The 22711-nt window shown below is 39.7% G+C and overlaps 1 protein-coding gene across 4 annotated transcripts in view; it reads left to right on the top strand.

Annotated features, from left to right (window-relative positions):
- The window catches only part of FMN1 (formin 1), a 423173-nt gene extending 400975 nt beyond the window's left edge, over positions 1-22198 (top strand). For 3 of the 4 annotated variants that reach the window (XM_074394140.1, XM_074394139.1, XM_003935753.4), the window contains 2 exons: positions 7324-7408; positions 9936-22194. In XM_074394140.1, the coding sequence (XP_074250241.1) occupies positions 7324-7408; positions 9936-9980 (130 nt within the window). In that variant the 3' untranslated portion in view covers positions 9981-22194. Of the gene's footprint in view, positions 1-7323; positions 7409-9935 lie in introns of all 4 variants that reach the window. The other variant, XM_074394141.1, reaches the window with a different exon arrangement.
- The last annotated feature ends 513 nt before the right edge of the window (positions 22199-22711 follow it).

Below are 22711 nucleotides of genomic sequence, written 5' to 3'. Positions count from 1 at the left end.
ACTTATTTCCACAGTCTGGTTCATCTGGATCTGTCCCCACTGTGCCTGTCTGTATTTGCCAGATACTGGTGATCTCACAGGCTTAAAACTTATCTGGAAAGTAACAAGTATGGTGGGAAAGCTGGCCATGTTGTGATTTTTGTAGATTTGATGCGTTTTTGCAGCCCAAAATCTGAAATCTTGTGGCTATGGCTGTCAGAAGAATCATCCTTTTAACAGGCCTTGTCTTCTTAAATCAGTTGTCCACCTCTAAGAGATTCATGGGCAGTTATTCAGGAAGCAGCCTTCTGTTGGCTTCTATTGTCATTCTCCTGAAGCAGACGGTTGTTTTGTTATTTTCTTCTCTTTTCACACTAGGAGCTTCAATAGGTTCTGTTTAGAGGGGCGGGGGAAAGGAAAACAAACCCAGCAGACCCCTTTTTTTGGTCTGTCATTTCACTCTGTCACCCAGGCTGGAGTGCAATAGTGCGATCTTGGCTCATTACAACTTCCACCTCCCGGGTTCAAGTGATTCTCCTGCTTTAGCCTCTCAAGCAGCTGGAACTACAGGCACGCACCACCATGCCTGGCTAATTTTTGTATTTTTGGTAGAGATGGGGTCTCATGTTCGCCAGGATAGTCTCCATCTCCTGACCTCATGATCTGCCCACCGTGGTCTCTCAAAGTGCTGGGATTGCAGGCGTGAGCCACCACGCCTGGCAGACTTTTTAAAAAAATAAAAACATACATAAAACATCAACATATAAAACAAAATAAAGCTTTTCTTATTGAAGTAGAGCTTGCCAACACTGGCATCCAGAGGATCCCCTAATTCTGCCTCTTCTCCTTGAAACACCTTTGCTGAACATGAAGGCTCTTTAAAAAATAGATTACATACACTGCCCCAAACTGAAAAGGAATATAAAGCAACCTGAACTCTTATCTGCCCCACTTCCTCGATATCTCATTTATCTTGATTGGCTCGTGTGCTCAATCCCTGTGGTCAAAAATAAAAGCACTTCTGTTATTACAAACTTCATGATGATTTCAGTATCTTCTGTTGTGCACAACACAAACCAGATAAATACTGAATGTCAGAATAAAGACATGGTACTTCCTCAGTCTCCCAGAGAGCTAGATTGTGAGTTGGCTTGAATTAGTTACAGGGCATGTGGCTCTCGTCTGTAGAAAGCCCACAGTATGCTATAGGCTCTCCCAAAAGATGAGACAGTAACAGTGGGGAGCCTAAGTTTCTCACTGGAAAGGCATGCCACTTTTTGAATGTAGTTCACCTAGTTTCCTGTAACCCATGCTCACTGATGAGTTGGAAAAAAAAGATTTTGTGGTGGTTCTAATATGAAAGCAAAGTTACAGTCAACTTCTACAGGGTCAACACTAAGCAAGAACATCAGAGGACATGACTCCCTGTCCCATCTTACACTTGTGACTTTCCTCAGTAGACTTCGGCAGCATTTGGTATTTACTGGGGCTCCCAATAACTCCTTAGGGAATAAATGCATGATCATGAGCAAAGGGAAAAGAAAGTTTTCAAAAATTTTATTGAGATATATATGAATTGAGAATATTTATCTTTCTCTAACATATTTGTATTTTTCCCCTATATTTCCAATTTATTTTGTAGGGATTGCCATATAACATTCATTCATTTATTGAGAGATGGAGTCTTCATTCTGTCACCAGGCTGGAGAGCAGTGCTGTGATCTCGGCTCACTGCAACCTCTGCCTCTGCCTCCTGGGTTCAGATGATTCTCCTGCCTCAGCCTCCCAAGTAGCTGGGACTACAGATGTGTACCACCATGCCCAGCTAATTTTTATATTTTTAGTAAAGATGTGGTTTTATCATGTTGGCCAGGATAGTCTCAGTCTCTTGATCTCATGTTCCACCCGCCTCAGCCTCCCAAAGTGCTGGGGTTACAGGCATGAGCCACCACAGCCAGTCACCCTTTATTTCTTTTTATTTTTATCAATCCAGGAGGTACGTGAATTTGTGCAGGTTTGTTACACAAATGTATTTCATAGTGGTAGGGTCTGGGTTTCTATCCATCACCCAAAGAGTGAGTATTGTACCCAGGAGGTTGTTTGTTGAGCCTGTCTCCCCTACTTTAATCCCCAGTGTCTGTTATTTCCCTCTGTGTATCTATGTGTAACCCCCCGTTTAGCTCCCACTTATCAGTGAGAGCATGTAGTATTCGATTTTTCTTTTTCTGAGTTATTTCACTTAGGATAGTGGTCTGCAGCTCCATCCATGTTGCTGCAATGGACGTGATTTCATTCTTTTATGACTGCATAGCATTTCATGGTATATGTGTTGCACATTTTCTTTGTGCCATCGTCTACTGAGGGACATTAGAACCAACATTTAGGCTAGAAACAAAAACAGGTACACAAACAATGAGGAGGTTGAGCATGTATGTAGCTAGAAACTGTCTAACCAGCAAATTTTAAGTTCTGGGGTACATGTGCAGATCTTGCAGGATTGTCAGATAGGTATACACATGCCATGGTTGTTTGCTGCCTCCATCACCCCCGTCACCTACATTAGGTATTTCTACTAGTGTTATCCCTCCCCAATCTCCCCACTCCTCAGCGGACCCCAGGGTGTGATGTTCCCCTGTGTCCATGTGTTCTCATTGTTCAACACCCACTTACGAGTGAGAACATGCACTAACCAGCAAATTTTCTTTAAATGCCCAAAGCCCTTACCTAAGTGGGAGAAATAAATTCCAGACTTAGGACAAAATTAATAACCTCTCAGTCTTGGTCTCCTTGTGGGCAAAGTAATGTGGCTACTTTTAATTATCTTGGCATATATACATAAGATGACGTGTAAATGTTTAGCAAATTTGGGTCACCTTGAGCATCTTTTCTTTTTCCTTAAGACTCAATCAGCTAATCAGTAACTAAAACTACACTTCTAAGCGTTTTTATAGATTTTTCCCAAGGATAAATGCAAAAAGCAATTATTTTATAACTCTTGAGTATTTACTAAACATTTAAACTGTTTAAGGCAGAAAAAGAAAGTTATCAGTGCATATCACTTATCACACAGGTATTTGCTAAGAAATAACTTGTGTATGGCACAGTGCTGGATAAAGGGATGGGGAGCGGTCCCAGATATGCATAAATCTGCTCATTGTCCTCAAGTCATTCCAGTGGTTTAAGAAGACACCTACCCAATTTTAAGGTGAAACGCCTTAAGTACCTTAAGAGAGGCACAAAGTGCTTTGTCACTTAGGAAAAGAGCAATTACTTCTGGCTAACAGATGAAGGAAGCTGTGGTGACTTTGACACTTAAGCTGTGAATAGAAGAATGGGAAGAATTTGAATGAATGGAAATGACTTAGTCACTGAGGGAACAATGAAAGCAAGATGCAAAAGTGAGAAAAAGCCATGTACAAAGAATATAGGTCATGTGGAAGACATGGTGTGAGGTGAAGGAAAAGATACTTAATCAGTAATCACATATAGTTTTTTCCTTAATTTTTATAGCAGCAATGTTATTAGGTGTGGTATTATTCACACTTTTAAGAGATGAGAAAATTGAGGTGCAGGGCCTTAAGTGACTTATCCAAGGATACTCAGCCAATTAAACCAGAATACTATGAATACAACAGATCTGGGTCTGAAAAGGTTGGACAGACAAGTAAACTTGGTTTAGAACAGGGGGAGGTTGGATTGCCAATCCAAAGTCATGTGATTTGAATCCTGTGATATAGTCCAGAAACTGGGAAACTACAGCCTATGAGCCACGTCTGGCACACTAATCGTGCTTGTCAATACAATTTATTAGAATACAGCATTGCCTACTTATTGATGTATTTTTCTGATGGCTGTTTTCATACTGCAACAGCAGAATTTATTGTCCAATGCACAAGTAAGAATGTTGAATTTATTGTAACTAACATGCACATGTGGGCAGGGAGATGGGATTACTAAATGTGTTTTAAGCAAATTGTATAACATTAGCTAAGCGCTAAGCTACTCAGCCACTTATGGATGCCAAAAAGTATGTGATTAATATTTACCCAGAGATTTTTATTTGAAGCATGGAAGAAAAAGCGTATTTTTAAATGTCTGAGTTGGTAGATCTTTAATGTTTTGAAGAAATTTTGAAAATAAAAATACAAAGGATAATGTATCACACCTATGTTCCCACTACCTAGAATTGTAGCTATTAACATTCATCACATATTCTTTAAGATTTTAAATTTAAAAATGAAGTATTACAGATAAAATGAAATTCTACCTGGCATGTTATTGCCAGTGTCATTCTCTTCCCAGATCTTTCTAGCAATAACCTCTACGGTGACATTGAGTATCTGTCTAGTCTATTTTGACTACTTTTATATGTATGTATCCATATATAAACACAGACAGGTGTTTGTATGGGTTCAGTTTAAAATTATATGCACAATGTTGCATACTGCATGTAAGTAACAATACTAGCTTACATTTATTCAGCTATTACCACCTGCCTGGAGCTAACTGCTGTTTCAGGACCCCACCACTTACCCAAAGCTAGCCTTTGGTTAAGGGGTTTCCTCACTATAGTCCCTTCTGTAGTTGCCAGAAAGATGTTACAGGAAAGGGGTCCCAATCCCGACCCCAAGAGATGATTCTTGGATCTCATCAAGAAAAAATTCAGGGCGAGTCCATGGAGTACAGTGAAAGCAGGTTTATTAGCAAAGTAAAATGCAACAATGTCTACTCCATCGGCAGAGAAGTTGGAGAGCTGCTTGCTGTCCACTTTTATGGTTATTTTTTGATGATACGCTAAGGGGTAGACTATTCATGCCTCCTCTTTTTAAGACCATACAGGATAACTTTCTAATGTTGCCATGGCATTTGTAAACTCTGTTTATAAATGTAGTAAACATACAGTTCACAAATGTAGCAGTGAGGACTACCAGAGTTCACTACGTAGCCATCTTGGTTTTGATAACTTTCTATTGGCTTCTTTACTGGAACCTGTTTTATCAGCAAGGTCTTTATGACCAGTATCTTGGGCCGACCTCCTATCTCATCCTGTGACTTAGAATGCTTTAACCATCTGGGAATGCAGCCCAGTAGGTTTCAGCCTCATTTTACCCAGGTTCTATTCAAGGAGTTGCTTTGCGCCTCCGACACCTACTCAGTCCTCTCATTGATCCTATGTATCATGCACTTTTGCTATCGTGTTTCTTAGGAAATAAGGCACCCAGACAGGCCTCTTGGGCAGGCTCACACAGCTATTAAGTGATAGGGCTGATAATTCTACCGTCATCATAGATGGCCTCTTCATTCTATCACTACAGAATTCTTCACTCTCAGTATCGTGCTTCCCATACCTGTGATTGTTTAATTTGTGGATCTAGTTCATTCCTTCTCACCATTATACCCTATTCTGCTGAATGAATACAGTACATAAGCAGCATTGCACATTGCATGGTGGTTAAGACCTATAAAATGCGAATAGGACGCGTTCCTTTCACAGACTTGTTGTAAAAATTAAGTTTAATTCAAATACAGTAAGTAGAGCAGCACCTGGTACAGATTAAGTACCCAGTAAATGTTATGTTATTGTCCTATGTCTATTATTCTATTGAACACATTCATTTGGTTGTTTGCAGTTTTTCTCAATTGCGTTTATTGCCACAGTGAAAGCTCTGTGTCAGTTTATAATTCTTTTGGGTATCTCCCTACAAGAAGAATTGATGGCTTATAGTGTGTGTATGCTTTCGGTTTTACCCGGTATTGTCAAAGCCAGCTACACCAATTTATTCTCCCTAGTGCACTAGTGTGGCACTTCCCATTCCCCCACATCCTCAGTTAATATTTTGTTTGTATTTGCCAACCTTATGGGTAAGAAATACTATCATGTTGAATTAATGAATTTTTATTAAGTTTTGAGACAATGTTTACATATTTTAAAACTCACACTTTTCAAGTGTACAATTCAGTACACATTCGTACTCAGTACACAGTGGTTTTTAGTATGTTCACAAGGATGTACAACCATTACCTCAATTTGATTTTAGAGAAAATCTTTTACCAGTTCACAGTCACTCTCCATTTTCCCCAGCTTGGTGCGACCCATGGTTTTTGTAATCTGCTTTCTATATGGGTTTGCGTATTTTAAACATTTCTTATAAATGGGGTCATGTGTTTTCTGATTAGCTCTTTTCACTTAGACAATGTTTTTGAAGTATATCTATGTGGTAGCATGTATCGGCAAATTCATTCCTTTTGATGGCTCAATTATATTATGTTGTATGGATATACCACATTTTGTTTATTAGGTAATGGAAATTTGGTTGCTTTTACTCTTGACTATTATAATCAATGGGTCTGTAAACATTCATATGTAAATTTTTATATAGACATGTTTTCAATTTTCTTAGTTATACATATAGTTATGTATCTAGCAGTAGAATTGCTGGGTCACATGGTAATTCTCTGCTCAACATTTTGGAAAACTACTCAACTGTTTTCCGAAGCAACTGTATAATTCTACAGTCACATTAACAGTGTATGAGGGTTCCAATGTCTTCACAGCTTCATCTCTGGTACTTGTTTTATGTCTTTGATTCCAGCCATCCCAGTGGATGTGAAGTAGCATCCCACTGTGGTTTTGATTTGCACTTCTTAATGATTAATGATGTTCAACATATTTTTATGTGCTTACTGACCATGTGTATGTCAGCTTTGGAAAAATGTCTATTAAAATCCTTTGTCTATTTTTAGAGGAGGGGCTATTTGTCTTATTTGAGATTTAAGTTCTTTGTGTTTTGGACACTAGTCTCCATCAGATATGATATATAAATATTTTTCCCATTCTGGTTGCGGAGGTTACAGTGAGCCAAGATCACGCCACCGCACTCCAGTCTGAGCAACACACTGAGACCTTGTCTCAAAAAATAAACATTTTGCCCATTCTTTAGGATATCACATGGTAATTGATGTGAATTGGTGAATCTTAATACTTGTGGTTTCACATTTCCTCAGAACATCATTTTTCAAAATAATCTCATTACCTGCTGAGTGGATCACAAGCCAGAGTACACTGAAGTCAACAATGCTCTGAGTGCATAGATTCCATCCATCAGAAACGATCACATTGTTCACAAAAACTCTTCAGCTAGTGAAGAAAATTAAGTTTTGATAAAGCAGAGAAGCCTTCACACCGAATTAGGGTTTGAATTTAGTAACAAAAAGTATTGAAAAAACATTTCAGTATTTTCAAATCGCTGACAGATTAATTCAAAAGCATTTGAGTTTATGTTTAACCTTCCTTTTTCTTCTTTCCTTTTCCCTCTTCCTGTCTTTTCCCTATTTGTATTTCAGATTGAAAATGGCTCAGGAATCAGTCAGCAAGTTGACGTCAGAGAAGAAAGTGGAGACAAAGAAAATCAATCCCACTGCTAGCCTGGTGAGACATTTTTCAACATAACCTAATGATTTTCATTAAAATTGAAGTGCATCCAGGAGTGCGTCTGAATTCAAGGGAAACTCAAAGCTGAAATGTAATATCTAGATTCTCATTTCCCATCCCAGAGTTGCAGGTGGTAAAAAAAAAAAAAAAAAAAAAAAGGTGTGTGGGTCAAGGTGCAAAACATAGCTTTATGTTTTTCCTTTAAGTTCCACATAGGTCATTTCTCAGCCACATTTAGTCACTTGCCATTTCACCTCCTTTCATACCCTACCCACAACACAGTCACCCTTATTGCAAAGTATCTTTCTCAGAATGTTTAAATACATTCTTTCTCTTCAGTTCCTTTTCCCCATTAAAGAAAAAGGCAGCAATTCTCCTATTTTGATAGTTGGGAAATTTGAAGTGCAGGAAGATACAGAATACCCAGGGTCACTTGGCAAGTGGGTAACAAAAACCAGGACCAGATTCTGGGCCTCCCGACATCTCTCCCCGTGCTGGAAACCAGCAGTCTCCCCAGTCTTCCTAGATTTGGGATTGCACTACCCTCCAAAGTCCAGCTTTCGATAGAAATCACAATGAATCTCCACCTAGGTGATACAGACAATAGTCAGAATAGCTGCACGGTTAGGATCCCAGGATGTTGAGAAGGAAAATTGGGTTCAGATCACATCTCTGCCAGTTAAGTAGTTGTAAAAGTCTTAAAGTTACTTTCTTTTGTCCTAGATCTGTGCCTAAATAGTTGTAAAACCTTAGTAAAGTTAATTTTGTTTCTTTCTCTTCCATGAAAAGTAGTCTAACTTTTCCCTTGGGGTTATTTTGAGAAAAGTGAGAAAAAACTTTAAAATGCCTTAGCAGCTAAGTATTAGTTGTTTTTCTTGTTGCTGTGAATTTCAGCTGCTCTGGTTGACCCTGCAATGGTGCAATGGGGAATGGCAGTGAGAAGCAAGTGAAAGTATCACCCTCCCCTCTTGGATTTTTCAAACGCCTCCCTCTCTGGGCCTGATGTCCCACAACTACTTACTTTATCCTTTATATATGATTACCCTTTTTGCTGGATGCTTCAACCCCTTTGAAAACGTAGGTGGGATCCAAGTTGTAAAGTGAGATTATTTCTGTTGATTGACCATGGTGTTTCTCATAACCACCCCATGAGCAGCTAAATGAATGCTTCATGAGGTTGATGAATGAGAAATGGAGACATCAGGGCTATAGAGCTTGGTCAGGTAAAGCCATTGTTGAGGACATGGCCCCTGTTCCCATTTGATAGTATATTTGTGACATGCCGGTTGTATGATTTTCAGTGGCAGTTGGCTGAACCCCGATTTTTATCTTCATCAGCTTCTACCTCTTCCTTCAGACCTTTTATTTGGGCCTCTATCCAGACTTTTACAGCCAAGCCTGTCCTCCAAGGCAGGGAGAATGGGGTCACCCATGTAGACCAAAGGGCAACGGTGGGTTTACTACCTCCCCTGTGAGCAAGTTCCCAGCTGTGATCCTGAGCTTATTGGAGTTGCTTCTTTTCTCGTCTGTGTGGGTGGGTGGGTAGAAATTAAGGAAGAGCTTGTAAACAGATTTCTGATTCAATTTTGCCCAATTAGTCAGGGATGGGGTCCAAATTTAGGATGAGTGTCAACAAATTATCAACTTAAGTTTATGTCTAGGCCGATTTAGTCATTCACTGGAACATCACATCTCATAGCTCACAAGCAGCTAAGGATCCATGCTGAAAGGCTTCTCTCTGCCTCTGTTCATTCCAACCGAGCGTGTCCTCCTCCTCTCCCTTTTCATTTTTAGCCTTCTATTTGCCCTCCCCTAAGAGCAGGCACACCCATCCTTGCTACACTCATGTGTTTACTTCCCTGGTGTCACAGATACTGTGAGGGTCCGTGTTTCTGTGTAGTGTGCTCCTGTTTGTTTTTACATCTTCCCAGCAGATGCCCACGTCCCTCCCTTTAGAAGGCTGTCCACGAGGAGGAAGCTGGGAGAAGAGCAGAACAGCCTTGGCCAATCGGGAACTTCTCGCATTCTGTAGAGACTAGATCTGGTCATCTCCCATTCTGCACGGCTTTTGTTGCGTTCTGCCAAGTTTATCATTTGCAAATACATTCAACTTGGAAACAGTTTTTTTTTTTTTTTTTTTTTCATATCTAGACTCCTTAAAAGCTATTTCTTGAGCATTCCCTAATTCCATCAGTGGGCCAAGGGTAGGGAAGAAAGAGTCCTGGAGTAACACTATGAACTTAGGTCTTTGTCACAAAGGAGGAAGACAGAAAAGATCACCCTGTCTTGGTAGAGGCCCTCGTTTTAGGATGGATGTAGTTGGTAGATTGGCTGGTTGTTGATTTCTTTTTTGTTTTCTGGGCATTAAGGGTAATAGGTAGGGAGGGGCAGAAAACTGAGGGCTTAGGGGAAGAACAATATTTCTAGGCTGTTTGGCATAATTGCACTCTGCATTCTAGACCAAAATTTAACAAATTTATCAAAAGTTAAGATGAAAGAAATGACTTTTTTTTTCCATTAACAGAAAGAAAGACTGCGTCAGAAGGAAGCTAGTGTGAACACCAACTAATATGAAGACACACGGAAATGGCAGCTCTGGCCATGGAGAACCTTGCACACATGCTGTGTGTGACCCCAGGACTGCAGGACATTCTTGAGAGATTTGTTACTTAGTGTTTTTTTACTCATCTCTTTCTGACGTCACCTGCAGACTGCCCCATGCCTTCTTTAAGACATTCCTTATTAAGCCACAGGAACAGTGAGAAACTATTTAAGGGAACACTACAGAAATATTATTTCTTGTTGAAGCCCAAAGTCCACTGTTTTAAGACCAGAATACCAAAATTGTCTGAAATTTTTTTTAAAGCTTACATTTCCAGGTTTATAACCAAAGCTTGATTTAAGTCACATTGTTACAGAAGAGAGAAACAATCATTTGGGACAGTTGCCTTGGGAGATTTCAAGTCTTTGTCTTTACACACTGCTATTTTGATTATTTGTCTTAGTTTTGATCCTGTCGCATCAAAATCCTGCATCTTACTCTCCAATAATGTTGCAGCTTATCAAAACCGTTTTTGAAGGGGTCTAAGAATATGTATTTTCCAGACTAGAAAAATGATTGTTATTTATGTATTGGAAAGGAGAAAACAGAATCGTACCTGGGTGGAGAAAGGAAGATAAACAGCCATAAACATCCTGGAGAACAAGTTATCATGCAAGGAGTAGACATCTGTTATTCAGTGAGGCCCATTCTTGTTTCTGTATCAGTCTTTGATGGTTTCGTGGGCCAGCAGAGATTCTGCACCCTAACTCCCAAAAGAAACTAATACCTGAGCAAGCACAGCCTTGGGGTCAGAGACCCTGCTTGGACAAGAGACCCAGTGGCCAGAGCACCTTTCACATTTTGGACCGTTCGTGAATGGGCAATGTTGTGTCGAACTGCAGCCAAGTTCTACGGTATGTGCTGTGACTGTGCAGCTGGACCTCCCCCACCATCCCTAGAAGGCAGTTTCCAGACAGGAGAGCAAATGCAACTCACAGCCCCCACTCGTGACCCTGACTGACAGGCATGTCAAGTAGGATGAAGCAGGACTCTGATGTCAAAAAACTTAAGGGCAGAAAAAAAGTTTTATATTAAAATGAAAAGATTACATCAATATGAAGCTCCAAGTTGGTTATTCATAGGCAGCTTTATCTGACCCTGGCTAGAGTCACATGGGGAAACCACGTTGGACCTCTCTGACGATGTTGTCCTTAAGCCACCTCTCTGAATTTATCTTTTGAGGAGTGAAGAAAGAGGACTGGAGATGAATTGAGAATATGATCAGACTCATTTTTAGGCCTTGAAGTAGAGGTCCGAGCTTTCTCCTCCAATTGGTAGAGGACTGTCCAGAGATGAGCAAGAATCTTACATTCCTTCCTGATCCAGCCACCACATGTGGCCTGCCCCTTGCTCCACCATCTTTCCAGAACCCTTCGACTTGCCAGGTGCCTGAGCATCTTCCCAGGATATGCCTGCCAGCCAGCAGCCCCTCAGGAGTGCTCCTGCAATAGATCCAGTAACGAAAGCAGCACCATATCCTAATCTAATGTCAGCCTCCGGAATGAAGTGCAATCAGGATCAAATCAAGTCATACAAGCCATATTCATACAGGTGCTAACCACCTTTTCTACTGGTTCAACTGAAAGGAATATGGTAACATGGTTGGATTTTTTAAATTTGAAATAAAGCAGTGAGACAAGCAAAATAGCAAAGCTGAGAAGGAACATCCATGACTAAAAAGGCTTGAAGTTGCTTGTGAGCAAGAAGCTTTTTATACTGCTTTCTTAGTTTCTTGGTTTTCACAACTCCGAAGACACCCAAAAGAACTGATCAATTAAAAACTAATTCCACTCGTAGCCATCCTGTGCTCCTTCTAGTGTTATGCACAAGAAAAGTGCCCGTGTTACCCATGCCATAGAAATCAGCTCTGAGTTCTGTGGCTCCCGCAGAAGTCTAAATCCTGGTAGGCTGATGAGAGCAGCAGGTGGTTTGCAGTGGAGTCACTGCAGTCCACTTCAGTCTCCAAATAGGATGCTCATGAGAAATCACTAATGGTAAGCAAGGCTGTTACTGTGGCCCATGTTCCAGGGCCAGTGCTGAAGAATGAGTAAAAGCACTTAATTGGAGTTCATCCTAGTGAACAGACTAAAACTTGGCAGTAAAATGCCTATTTCTACAAAGCAAGATTTGCCTGCCTCAGTTAAGGAAATCTAGTGGTTTTGTCACACTAGTCAATGTATTAATGTAGTGTTTTAAGACTAACATGGCAAAATCTTCATTATTCTCAACTAATTTGAACCCTGGGATGCCCCCCCCACCGAAGTCCACCAGTGTACCACATTGTTGACACAGCCTTCATTTTTAACTCAAGTTGATGCTCAGTAAAGGTCAATGATGGTTTGTTCAAAGAAGTTCATTTAAAATAATCTGGAGTCCTTGAAAATGATCCCTGTAAAATGCTGTTGAGCTTGTGTTCAGTGCAACAGGAGTGTCTGAACTTTCCCTGGAGAATAGGTGATCAGGAGGCCATTTGGCAACTTGAGCACATCCAGCCAGCAGGCTTTATGTGGCTGTTGTAGGCATAGCCCTTCCTGAACTACAAAGCAGAGTAGCCAGTATTGCTATGCTGTCTAACCAGACACTCACACGTGACTTACTGGTAACTCTGAGAACCCTTAACTTACAACACTGTCTCTTCCTAGACAAAATTCACTAAATCCAAGGACACAATGTGACAGTTCAGATTCTTGCATGAGCAATTGACAATAAGTATCAGAGCATACAATATCATAAGTTCCATAAATTACACAGAATATATCATAAAATATACTATAGACATGTTAGGTAAAAAGCATCAGGCCCTTCAAGTATCAAAAACCAGCTTATGGCTCTTACCTCAAGAAGCAGCAGCTTATGGGGGAAAAGGAACAAGACAAAGTGTGGCCAAGCAGAAGTGGATGTATATGACGGCAGTGGAGGCCCAGAGGTCACAGGTGATTGCCCTACTGTCCAACAGTTGCCTTTTGAATCCTTATGCTGATGATGGTGTCTTTCTACACGCTCACTGCAACTACTCAGGAATTATGGAGAAAGATTTTCTGAAATCTAAGCAGTAGAATAAGGAAACCCAGTGGTGCTATTACAGTTTTACATATTCTAGCCAAAACAAGTTGCCAGTATGGTTGAGGAATTGAGTATCAGAGGGCATGCTGGTCTCCCCTCCCTTCTCCTTTCGAGGGCAGTAGAAGCTGGGAACCTCTTAGCCTCCCTTCAGGTACCTCTTGGTTTCGTAAGTACCACACAGAATGGTGCTTCCTAAATGAAAAGTTCATATACTGCTGGTAAAGAAAATCGAAAAACTGAAGGAAGGAACATAACATGTTTGTAAAAATAACACCTCTGGTAAGTTAAGTCATTCTTTTTTTTCTAAGGGCCACAGTGAGATGTAGCAGAAGAAATGTATATTTGGGGCAAAGATTTGCCTGTTGGCCTGGGATTGCGTATTCCCTCTGCATGATGCTGTCTGCAACAGAGAAATTTTCGTTTTAATTATATTTTTCCTTTCTTGAATGTTATGTGTCCACATTTCTATTTCTGCTTCTCCCTTGGCCAGTTGATTGATGCAGATCATTGCATACAATAGCACAGCAAACTGCACCAAGTCCGTTTGTGAAGGGTGGTTAGCAATGCACACCTGCAGGCTCTTTTTCCCAGGAATCAGGCTGTAACATTGACAGGGGAAGCTCTTCATTCCGTGACATAATAAATTGGTCAGTTTTCTAATACTCGCCTCCTCCCACGAAAACAATAAAGAATCAATTTGGAGCTTTATATGGCAAAGAGAAGGAAGAAGTCCAGAAATAGCCTTCCCCCTCCCCCCTCCCATGTATCGATCCATGTATCAAATATCTGATTTCTTAAAGTAGTTTAAATTGCCTTTTTAAATTGCTATATAGAAGCATCAGGTATATTTGAGCTTTTTTTAAAATCCTGTCCGTTCTAATCAGAGAAAGAAATGGCCGAAAAGTGGAGAGGAAAGAAAAAGCTGCTTTTTATATTTTTTATAGTAGTTATATTACCTTTAGGGACCCTACAACTGAAGAGGGTGGAGAGAATAAAGAAATGGACTTTCATTCATATCTGCTTTGTCTTCATAAAGAAACCTGCAACAGATGGAACCAGTCTATGTGGCCAAGCTGACAGGATTTGAAAAGTGCGTGATTTTTAGCCTTTCCAGAATGCAAATAACTTGCTTGATGTATTTCCATTTTCCAGCTATAGAAACAATCCAGCTGCCTGTATGGAAGCGGCTTTAAAAAAAGCACCCTCGAATACTGGACTCAGCAGATCTTCTTTAAACTTACATAATGATATTCCTATGTCCATTAGCAATTGAATCCAGGCATAGCCAGGCTCAGTTACACAGCTGTATGTGACCGAGAAGCCCATTTTGTGTCACTTCTGCACACTCATCAGCTGTTGACACCTTCTTAGAGGCGCTGCATTTTTGTTTAATTCTTCATCTCCCTTTCCCAAGGAATGGGCAGTCTACCAAACTCTTCCAGATCAATGCTTTGTTGGAAAGTGATAAATTTAAGAGAATTTTAACATGTTAAATTTAAAGCCAATTCAGTAGCCTTATTTGTTCCAAAACTCTTTAACCAATAATGTGATAGAAAGTTAGCATTTGGGAAACTTGTGTAGTAAACAACTGATTTGGAAACATGAAGATATTAAAATGGCAGCCAGCTAACTGTCTCTTGAGCCACTATGCTGTTTCTACCAATGGAAAGATGAGGGTGGCAAATTAAGCCTCATTCAGTAGGCCTGCTGTCCAGTGGAACTTACTGAACTCATTTCCTCCTCTATCCCTAGCCCTTCTCCGGACTACTCTGGTGATAACCAGGGGCATAGAAGACCTTCTCTCTTATCCTTCTCTTCTCCAGTAGGATAGTTTCCTTCAGTCAGTAGCTCACATGAACTCCAGACTTTATTTTATATCTCTGAAGTACTTGATCTAGGGAAGATGATTGACTTTAATTCCATTTTTATACGAAAGTGGTACATACAGCCATCTATTTTTCTACATTGCCTCTAAGCTTATGTAATTTTCCGTTTTTAAATCTTCTCTTAAATATACTGAGAATCTTCTGTCTCCTTTTCTAGAGGCTGATCTAACTACATTTATTGGCTGTTTTTCCAAGCTTTGTGCTAAACTTGCTAACACTGGGCCAGCAAAATACAAAGTAGACTACAGTTTTCAGGCAGAAAATCACATCCACAGAATCTGGCCTGGATTCAACAACCTCCCTCTACCACCTGTAGCTCTCACACGGGCTGAACATTTTCCTCAACTCTAGCTGTGCAGTGAGAGGTTCTCTGCCTTTGAAACTATGAGAATGTCTTAAATGATTATTTATCTTTATAGTATGAGCTGCCAATGCATTATCTAATACTTAGTATATCAAGAAGGAACTCAAATGTTGTCAAGCACACATTAGCAATGGTTTGTTAATGTCCCTGTCAAAGTTGTACCTACTTTCCTTCATTGATTTCTTCAGGGGCTTTCTTCCACTTTCATCTCATGAAACAAACGACTTTGATTGTTCAGCTGGGTTAGCTTTCCAGGTCCATCTTTCCAAAATGAAAGGTTAGTCCCATAGACGACTGGGTATCTAGGGAAATTACTCTCTACCTCCTCATGGCTAAGTCTTCCCGGATTAACTCTCTGCCAACTCTTAGTATGGATTTTGAATTCCAGATTTCTTTATAGGAGATGTATAATAAGGAATTTATAGCATACAGAAATTATACTGCTCTTCCCATTAAAGGACTAAAAGGACATTTTAAATCTTTACACTTAAGATGTTTTTGTGAACTGTAAATCTTTTTCTTCTCTTCATGCTAACTTGTCTCTAGATAAAATCTCATTTCTTCATGCATCGGACCACAAGGCATGAAGAGGGTAGCTCAGCCCCTCCGAGATTGTGTTCTGCATAATCTTTGAAAGGCTTCCTTTTCCATTGATAAATCCGTGAGCCAGAGGGAAAGTCTAGTAACAATTTTCCTGTTTGCTTATAATGACACAAGTAAGTTTTAGGGATCTAGCTAAGGGATAAGTCTACTCCAAAACTATTAATTTTATAATTCTATAATTTCCCAAGGCATAATGACCCTACTGTCAGCTAGATGTCTAATATTCAGTGTGTAAGCTTTAAGAAAAAGGACTTCCCTTAAAGAACCAATCTAAAAATACTTCTAAAAAGGCAGAAACTTTTAAAATTAGAATTTTTATGAATCTTTAGAGAAAACATATTACTGATTTGTATTAGTCTTTTCCTTTCATCGAGTTTTAAAAGTTTTAATTTAGACTAGCATGCCAAGTCGATGTCCTTGGACTTTGATTTCGGGGATCGTGCTTTGGCTTGGGAATAAGCACTGTCCCGCATGCCCGGAACCTAAGTGAGGGCAGTCAGCATCCTAGTATGAATCGGACCTAGCAGAAATGTAAATTACTTCACAAAGTGCTTTAGAGTTTAGTTTTCTTAGTGACACCCTGGACCCTGGATGCTGCTGTCTAAAGTGCATTTGATCCGTGCAGTTACATGTCTTCATGTAACTGGGGCCTTGTGAGGTTGCAAGCAATGGGATGACCAAGAATAAAAGGATGGATGGAGGAGAAAAATGTGAACGAGCCTAATGCAATGTTTTGCTGATAGATTACATTGTTAGAGAGCTGGTGATTTGGGGGCATGGTCATATCATGGGCAGCTTTTCAATGGAAATTGAAGGTATCTGTTAGGCAAATATGAGTGCCCATGATCTTGTGTTTATCAGTGCCAGACAGTACTGGAAAAGCAGGTACCCCAGTTAAACTGGTCTGTACTTGGTTTAACAGCGCCGACAGTTTCAAATCCATGGGGCTGCTCGTCCATAAACCCTGTTTACTGCATGCCTGTTCAAAAGTCATTTTGATGTCTAGCTTCGTTTTGCTTTTCTCCTTTCAATATTTGTTTCAGCCTCCTTTTCCTTCATATTCCGTGGCTATTTCTTACATTTCTCCCAGACCCAGATTTTTTCACCCCTCTGCATCACAGACAACCGAGTATCTCTCGCAGCCCCTCCTCCATCCCCTCATACCCTGTGCTCCATTCTCAGCCGTTTGGACAGGGAGCCCCGCTGTCACCAAGGAGCCCATGTGAGACACACTGCTGTGACTGCCTCTTGTTAATGTCAGTATCACCTCATCACTTTGGCAAAAAGGAAAATCCATAAAAGAGATGGAAAATACGTCTCTTTCATTTTATTCTACTTTAAGAAGGTTGGCTGGGGTGGGGGGCATGTTATTCTAGGCCTTCTCAATTTCTCAGATTTACCTTAAACTAAGGCCATTCTTTTGACAAGTTTGTACATCAGACCGGGTCACCAGCTATGATGCAGAAGGCTAAATTTTTCAATCTGAAGTAACTTTGTGCTGCTGGACAAATTGACTTAATGCTGTGCAGGCAAACACTGAATCCTAAGGCTTTTTATTGTCACTCCATTCTTACTACTATTCATGATTCAAGCATCTACCCCTGTTCTGAATCAGGATGTTGACACTTTGTGGTATTTTCAGATCAACAGTAACTGCTACACTCTTGAAAGCACTTAAAGTGTAAGCATGTCCTAAATTGTCAACCATTTAACCTGGTAAAACATAGGCTTTTCTGTTTAATTATTATACCAATCTGTAGATACAATCTGAAAGGGTTTTCGGCAGTAACTATAAAAGTGTAAGCAGGTCCTAAAATGTCAACCATTTAACCTGGTAAAACATAGGCTTTTCTGTTTAATTATTATACCAATCTGTAGATACAATCTGAAAGGGTTTTCGGCAGTAACTAAGACAGTTGGGAAAGGAGAAGGCACTTTAAAGACATGAGACCTTACGTTACATGCTCTTCCATACTTTTAAGCATAATCTCATTGGATTCAGGTATTTTTCCCTTTGCTTAAAAATGTATTTCTAATTTGCATATTTAATTTTGTCAAAGCTGAGAAATGCTCATGAGTTGAGTTCATAAATGTCATTTGCAACCAAATGAAGTATTTATTTTTAAAAAGGGTGAAGGAACCAATTTGTACATGTGTATTATATATTTTTCCTCCTTGACAGTACTTGGTCACCCTATCAAGTGTATTTTTGTACATAATATACATTGCTTAGAAAAGTGTCAATTGTCTATTCAATAAAATTCTATCTCTGTGATAGATTTTATTTATCCTAATCTGTTGATACCTCTATTCACTTAAGAGATAGAATTATATTTTTGGGAATTTGCAGAGAATTGCATTCATGGGTTTCCATTGTAAATATGCTAAGGGTATTTTAATAAATCTTGGTTTCATGTCCATCTGGTGTGCAATGCAGATTTGTTTTCAGGAGGCTTGTAAAGCAATATCCCCACAGTACCGTAATGTGGAGAATACCTGTCATTTCCAACTTGCATTTCCACTCAGGTACACTATTACTACTCAGCACAAGAGCTGGATCTGACTAAGTATCATTTCTATCTTCCTTCTTCTCCCATCTGTACCCTATCAATCAACTGTAGGCAACTTGGCCAAGCATTCAAGGCTAACAGCATGCACACACAACCAGCCCCGCATTGTCTCAACAAGGCTTACCCAAAAGCAACACTCCCCGAATGTAAGTTGCCCAAGGAATGGGGCACAAAGATTGGTGACTTCAGGTTATGGGTTGAAAATAATCAACTAGAGGAACAGAATAGAAACATAATTGTTAGTATTCTTACTAAGCACAAGGTACATATTCTTTTCAAGGAATAATATGAAGCATGCAGGTATTTTATAAACGTAAAACCAAAACACTTTAAGCAAAACACTGTTCTATTTAAATACAAATGTGATTGTGTTATTTCTTTGGTGTTGCTGAATGCCATACACTCTAGAGTTGTAGATTATTTGCTGAAATGTATCCCATTATGTATAGCAATGTTTAATGAACAGACATTTATCTAGGAAGACGTTTCATCACTATAAAATCTCCTAATTCAGTCATTGAGCTGCAAAAATCTTTGGACATTGAAGAAAATATCTAAGTTAAACTGCTGAAGTTCAAGGATATTGCTAAAAATCACATGCAATGTTGGTAAACACTTCAGGGCTGGAAACCAGATTTCTTGACACTCAAGGCCAAAGCCCTTGCCACTGATGGATTCATTCATTAAATTAGATTGCTCTCTCCTATCAAATACTCCATCATGGAGAAATATTCTGGAACTTTTTTTTTTTTTTTTTTAAAGAAAGATCCAAACGCTGCTAACATTTTTAAGGAACACTATTAGGGTTTTGTTCTGAATTACAGCACCTATATGAGGGTAGAGGCCTGGGTATAAGGACCTAGGAATAAATACCAGCACACCATAGCAAGCATCTCATCTCTGGTCTAACCAAGATTTATTCTCCCTTGCTTAGTTCATGGCTATACATTTTTTCCTAGTCTTTAGTCTATGAAGCTGATGGTCCAACATCTGGCTTAGTATGTTTTGTGTTCCTGTAACAGAATACTTGACAATGGGCAATTTATACACAGAAATGTATTGTCTAGCAGTTCTGGAAACTGAGAAGTCCAATATCACGGCACCCGCATCTTGTAAGGACTTTCTTGCTACATCATCACATGGCAGACAGAAGGCCACAGAGGCAAGGGGACCCTAGCTTTGTTCACAGCAGCATTAATCCCACTCATGAAGGTGGAGCCCTCATCGCCTCATCACCTGTTAAAGATCCCGTATGTCTTAATACTGTTACAGTGGCAATAAACTTTAATGGCAATAAACTTTACAGAAGACATTCAAACCACAGCACCGGTTATAAATCCCTGAGGCTAAATATTCTCTAGATCAGCTGCTCACTTTCACTTTGCTGTGATCGTCACTACGGAAATAAACTTTAAAAGTTTTCCACTGACCCTTCGTGCACAGCAGATGCTGTTGAGTCAAATTCTGAAGGTAACATTTGCTTCGTTTCCATCATTGTGTGATGGTAAATGGTAAGAGAAACTATATTAGTTATTAATTTCGATTTAACAAAATACCCCAAAATATAGTGCATTAAAAGCAACAATATTACTTATTTCTCTTGCTCTTTGTTGATCAAGAATTTGAGAAGGGCTCAGCAGGGCAGTTCTCACTTGGAGTGTCTCATAGGGTTGTAGTGATATGTTTATTAACTTATCTGTGATGTTAATAAACATGTTTAAGTATCTGTGAACATTAAAAAAAATTATTAATATGAGTTTGTCCTCATCTGAAAACTGGATGGCTCGAGTGGGACTAGGAGTTGCACTTCCCAGTTATCCGACTCAGCTGGCAGGTTGGTGCTGGCTGGAATCCTCAGTTCCTCTCCACATGGGAGTCTTTAGTGGTCCATAATAAAATGGGTAATTTTTCTGACCAAAGCACAGAAGGTACACCCAGTCACTTTCATATTAAGCCATTTATAAATGGTCTGCCCAGATTGAGGAAGTGGGGAACTAGATTCTACCTCTTGATGGAACCATCTAAGTGCCACATTGTAAGAGCATGTAAGATGGTATGTATATTGGCGAGATCCTTGGAAAATACAGTCTGTCACAGTGGCTTGCCCCGTTCTTTCTATCTAGTCTTTCTCCTCCTTCCCTTGTTCTTATTTTTGTCCTAAATCTAGGTTTCATATTTCTTTTTCAAATTTTTTTCTACTGTTCCCCAAATCTTCCTTTCCTCAATCTGCATATTGGAGGACAGTTATGTTTGTCTTGCCTCTCTGGAATAGAAGTACTCTTTACCTTCAAGAAAGTGAGAGTTATCTTAACTAGTGGAGGATATAACTGACTTTCTATTTTATAAGTGACTTTATGAACACTGATGGAAAAAACTCAATGATGGTCCTAGGATTTTACTCTAAAATCCTAAGCCTTAATTACTTATATGTCTAGAAAAGATGACTATCCCTGCTAAAGCTGGGTCTTGGCCAGAAATAAGTGAAATACAGTCTTAAAAGAAATTTCGACACATACTATCATGTCTTCAAGGTTCATTCATGTAACAAGTGAAATAAGCCAGTCACAAAAGGACAAATATTATATGGTCCATGATATGGTTTGGCTGTGTCCCCACCCAAATCTCACCTTGAATTGTAATAATCCCCACATGTCAAGGGTGGGGCTAGGTGGAAATAAATCATGGGGGCAGTTTCTCCCATATTCTCATGGTAGTAAGTCTCATGGGACCTGATAGTTTGATAAATGGGAGTTCCCCTGCGTAAGTTTTCTCGCCTGCTGCCAAGTAAGCCATGCCTTTGCTGCTCCTTTGCCTTGCACCACTACTGTGAGGCCTCCCAAGCCACGTGGAGCTGTTCCTTTAAGGAGTCCATTAAACCTCTTTTTCTTCATAAATTACCCAGTCCTGGGTTTTTCTTCACAGCAGTATGAAAATGGACTAATACAGTCCACTTACAGGGATTACCTAGAGTAATCAAAATTACAAAGTAGAATGGTGGTTGGTTTCCAGGGGCTGGAGGAAGAGGGAGTGGGGAGTTACAATTTCATGGGTATGGAGTTTCAGTTTGGGGAAGATGAAAAGTTTCTCGAGATGGATGGTACTGATGGCTGCACAGCCATGTGAATGTATTTAATGCCCCTGAACTGTACATTTAAAAATGCTTAAAGTGGTATGTTTTATGTATATTTTACCACAATAAAAAATAGTGTGTATGTATGTATTAAGGGCTTCCTATATACTAGGTACTCTATTAAGCATTTTCTATGTATTTAAAATAGTCATAATATTACAAGGTAAAGAGCAGTACTATTCCCATTTTACAGATGTTAAAAGTGACTTTTCGACTATCTAGTAACTTTCCTGTGCAGTTGGTGAGTGGACAAAACAATTCCAACACTCAAAAGAAACATTCTCAACCACAATTCTATCCATCTCTTAGGTCACAGAAACTGAATTAGCCGATTCAGGAGAAAGAGGAAGGTATCGAGAAAGATTGAGATCTTGTCATATGGGTGGTCTTATTTCATTTTTGAGAGATAGTAAGAAAGTACCATCTAACAAGATGCTTCTCAGTCATTGTTTTGTTTTGTTTTGAGATGGAGTTTCGCTCTTGTTGCCCAGGCTCGAGTGCAATGGCATGATCTCGACTCATTTCAACTTCCGCCTCCCAGATGCAAGCGATTCTCCTGCCTCAGCCTCCTGAGTAGCTGGGATTACAACAGGTCTATGCTATGACACCTAGCTAATTTTGTATTTTTAGTACATTCAAGATCTATCATGTTGGTCAGGCTGGTCTCAAACTTCCGACCTCATGTGATCTGCCTGCCTCAGCAGAGTGCTAGAATCACAGGCATGAACCACCACACCGGGCCATTATTGCTCTTTCAAATATTGGCCTACTTTTTGTCAAATGCCTAGCCCAAGAGCATTTACAGCCACCAGTGTTTCTGTAAAAAGCAAAGAAAATTTGTATACATATATCCTTTAAAGAACAGCTAATATACATCCAACACTTTTTCTTTCTCCTATAGGTAGGATGAAGCAGGGTATAATACAGGCAAAAAGTGAGCAGGAGCTGGTAACAAGCATTGAGGGACAGGACAGTATGAGACAGAGGAGCAGCCATATAATCCACCTTTGAGTTTTTATCCTGAAGTAACCTCATAGTCAATCAGTCTACAAATATATCTGACAAAGTCCAACAATGTCCTA

This window comes from Saimiri boliviensis, chromosome 2, assembly GCF_048565385.1.
Source record: "Saimiri boliviensis isolate mSaiBol1 chromosome 2, mSaiBol1.pri, whole genome shotgun sequence".
NCBI classification, from domain to species: Eukaryota; Metazoa; Chordata; class Mammalia; order Primates; family Cebidae; genus Saimiri; species Saimiri boliviensis.
Note: the sequence above shows the minus strand (reverse complement) of the source record. Positions and strands in the feature narration are given on the sequence as shown.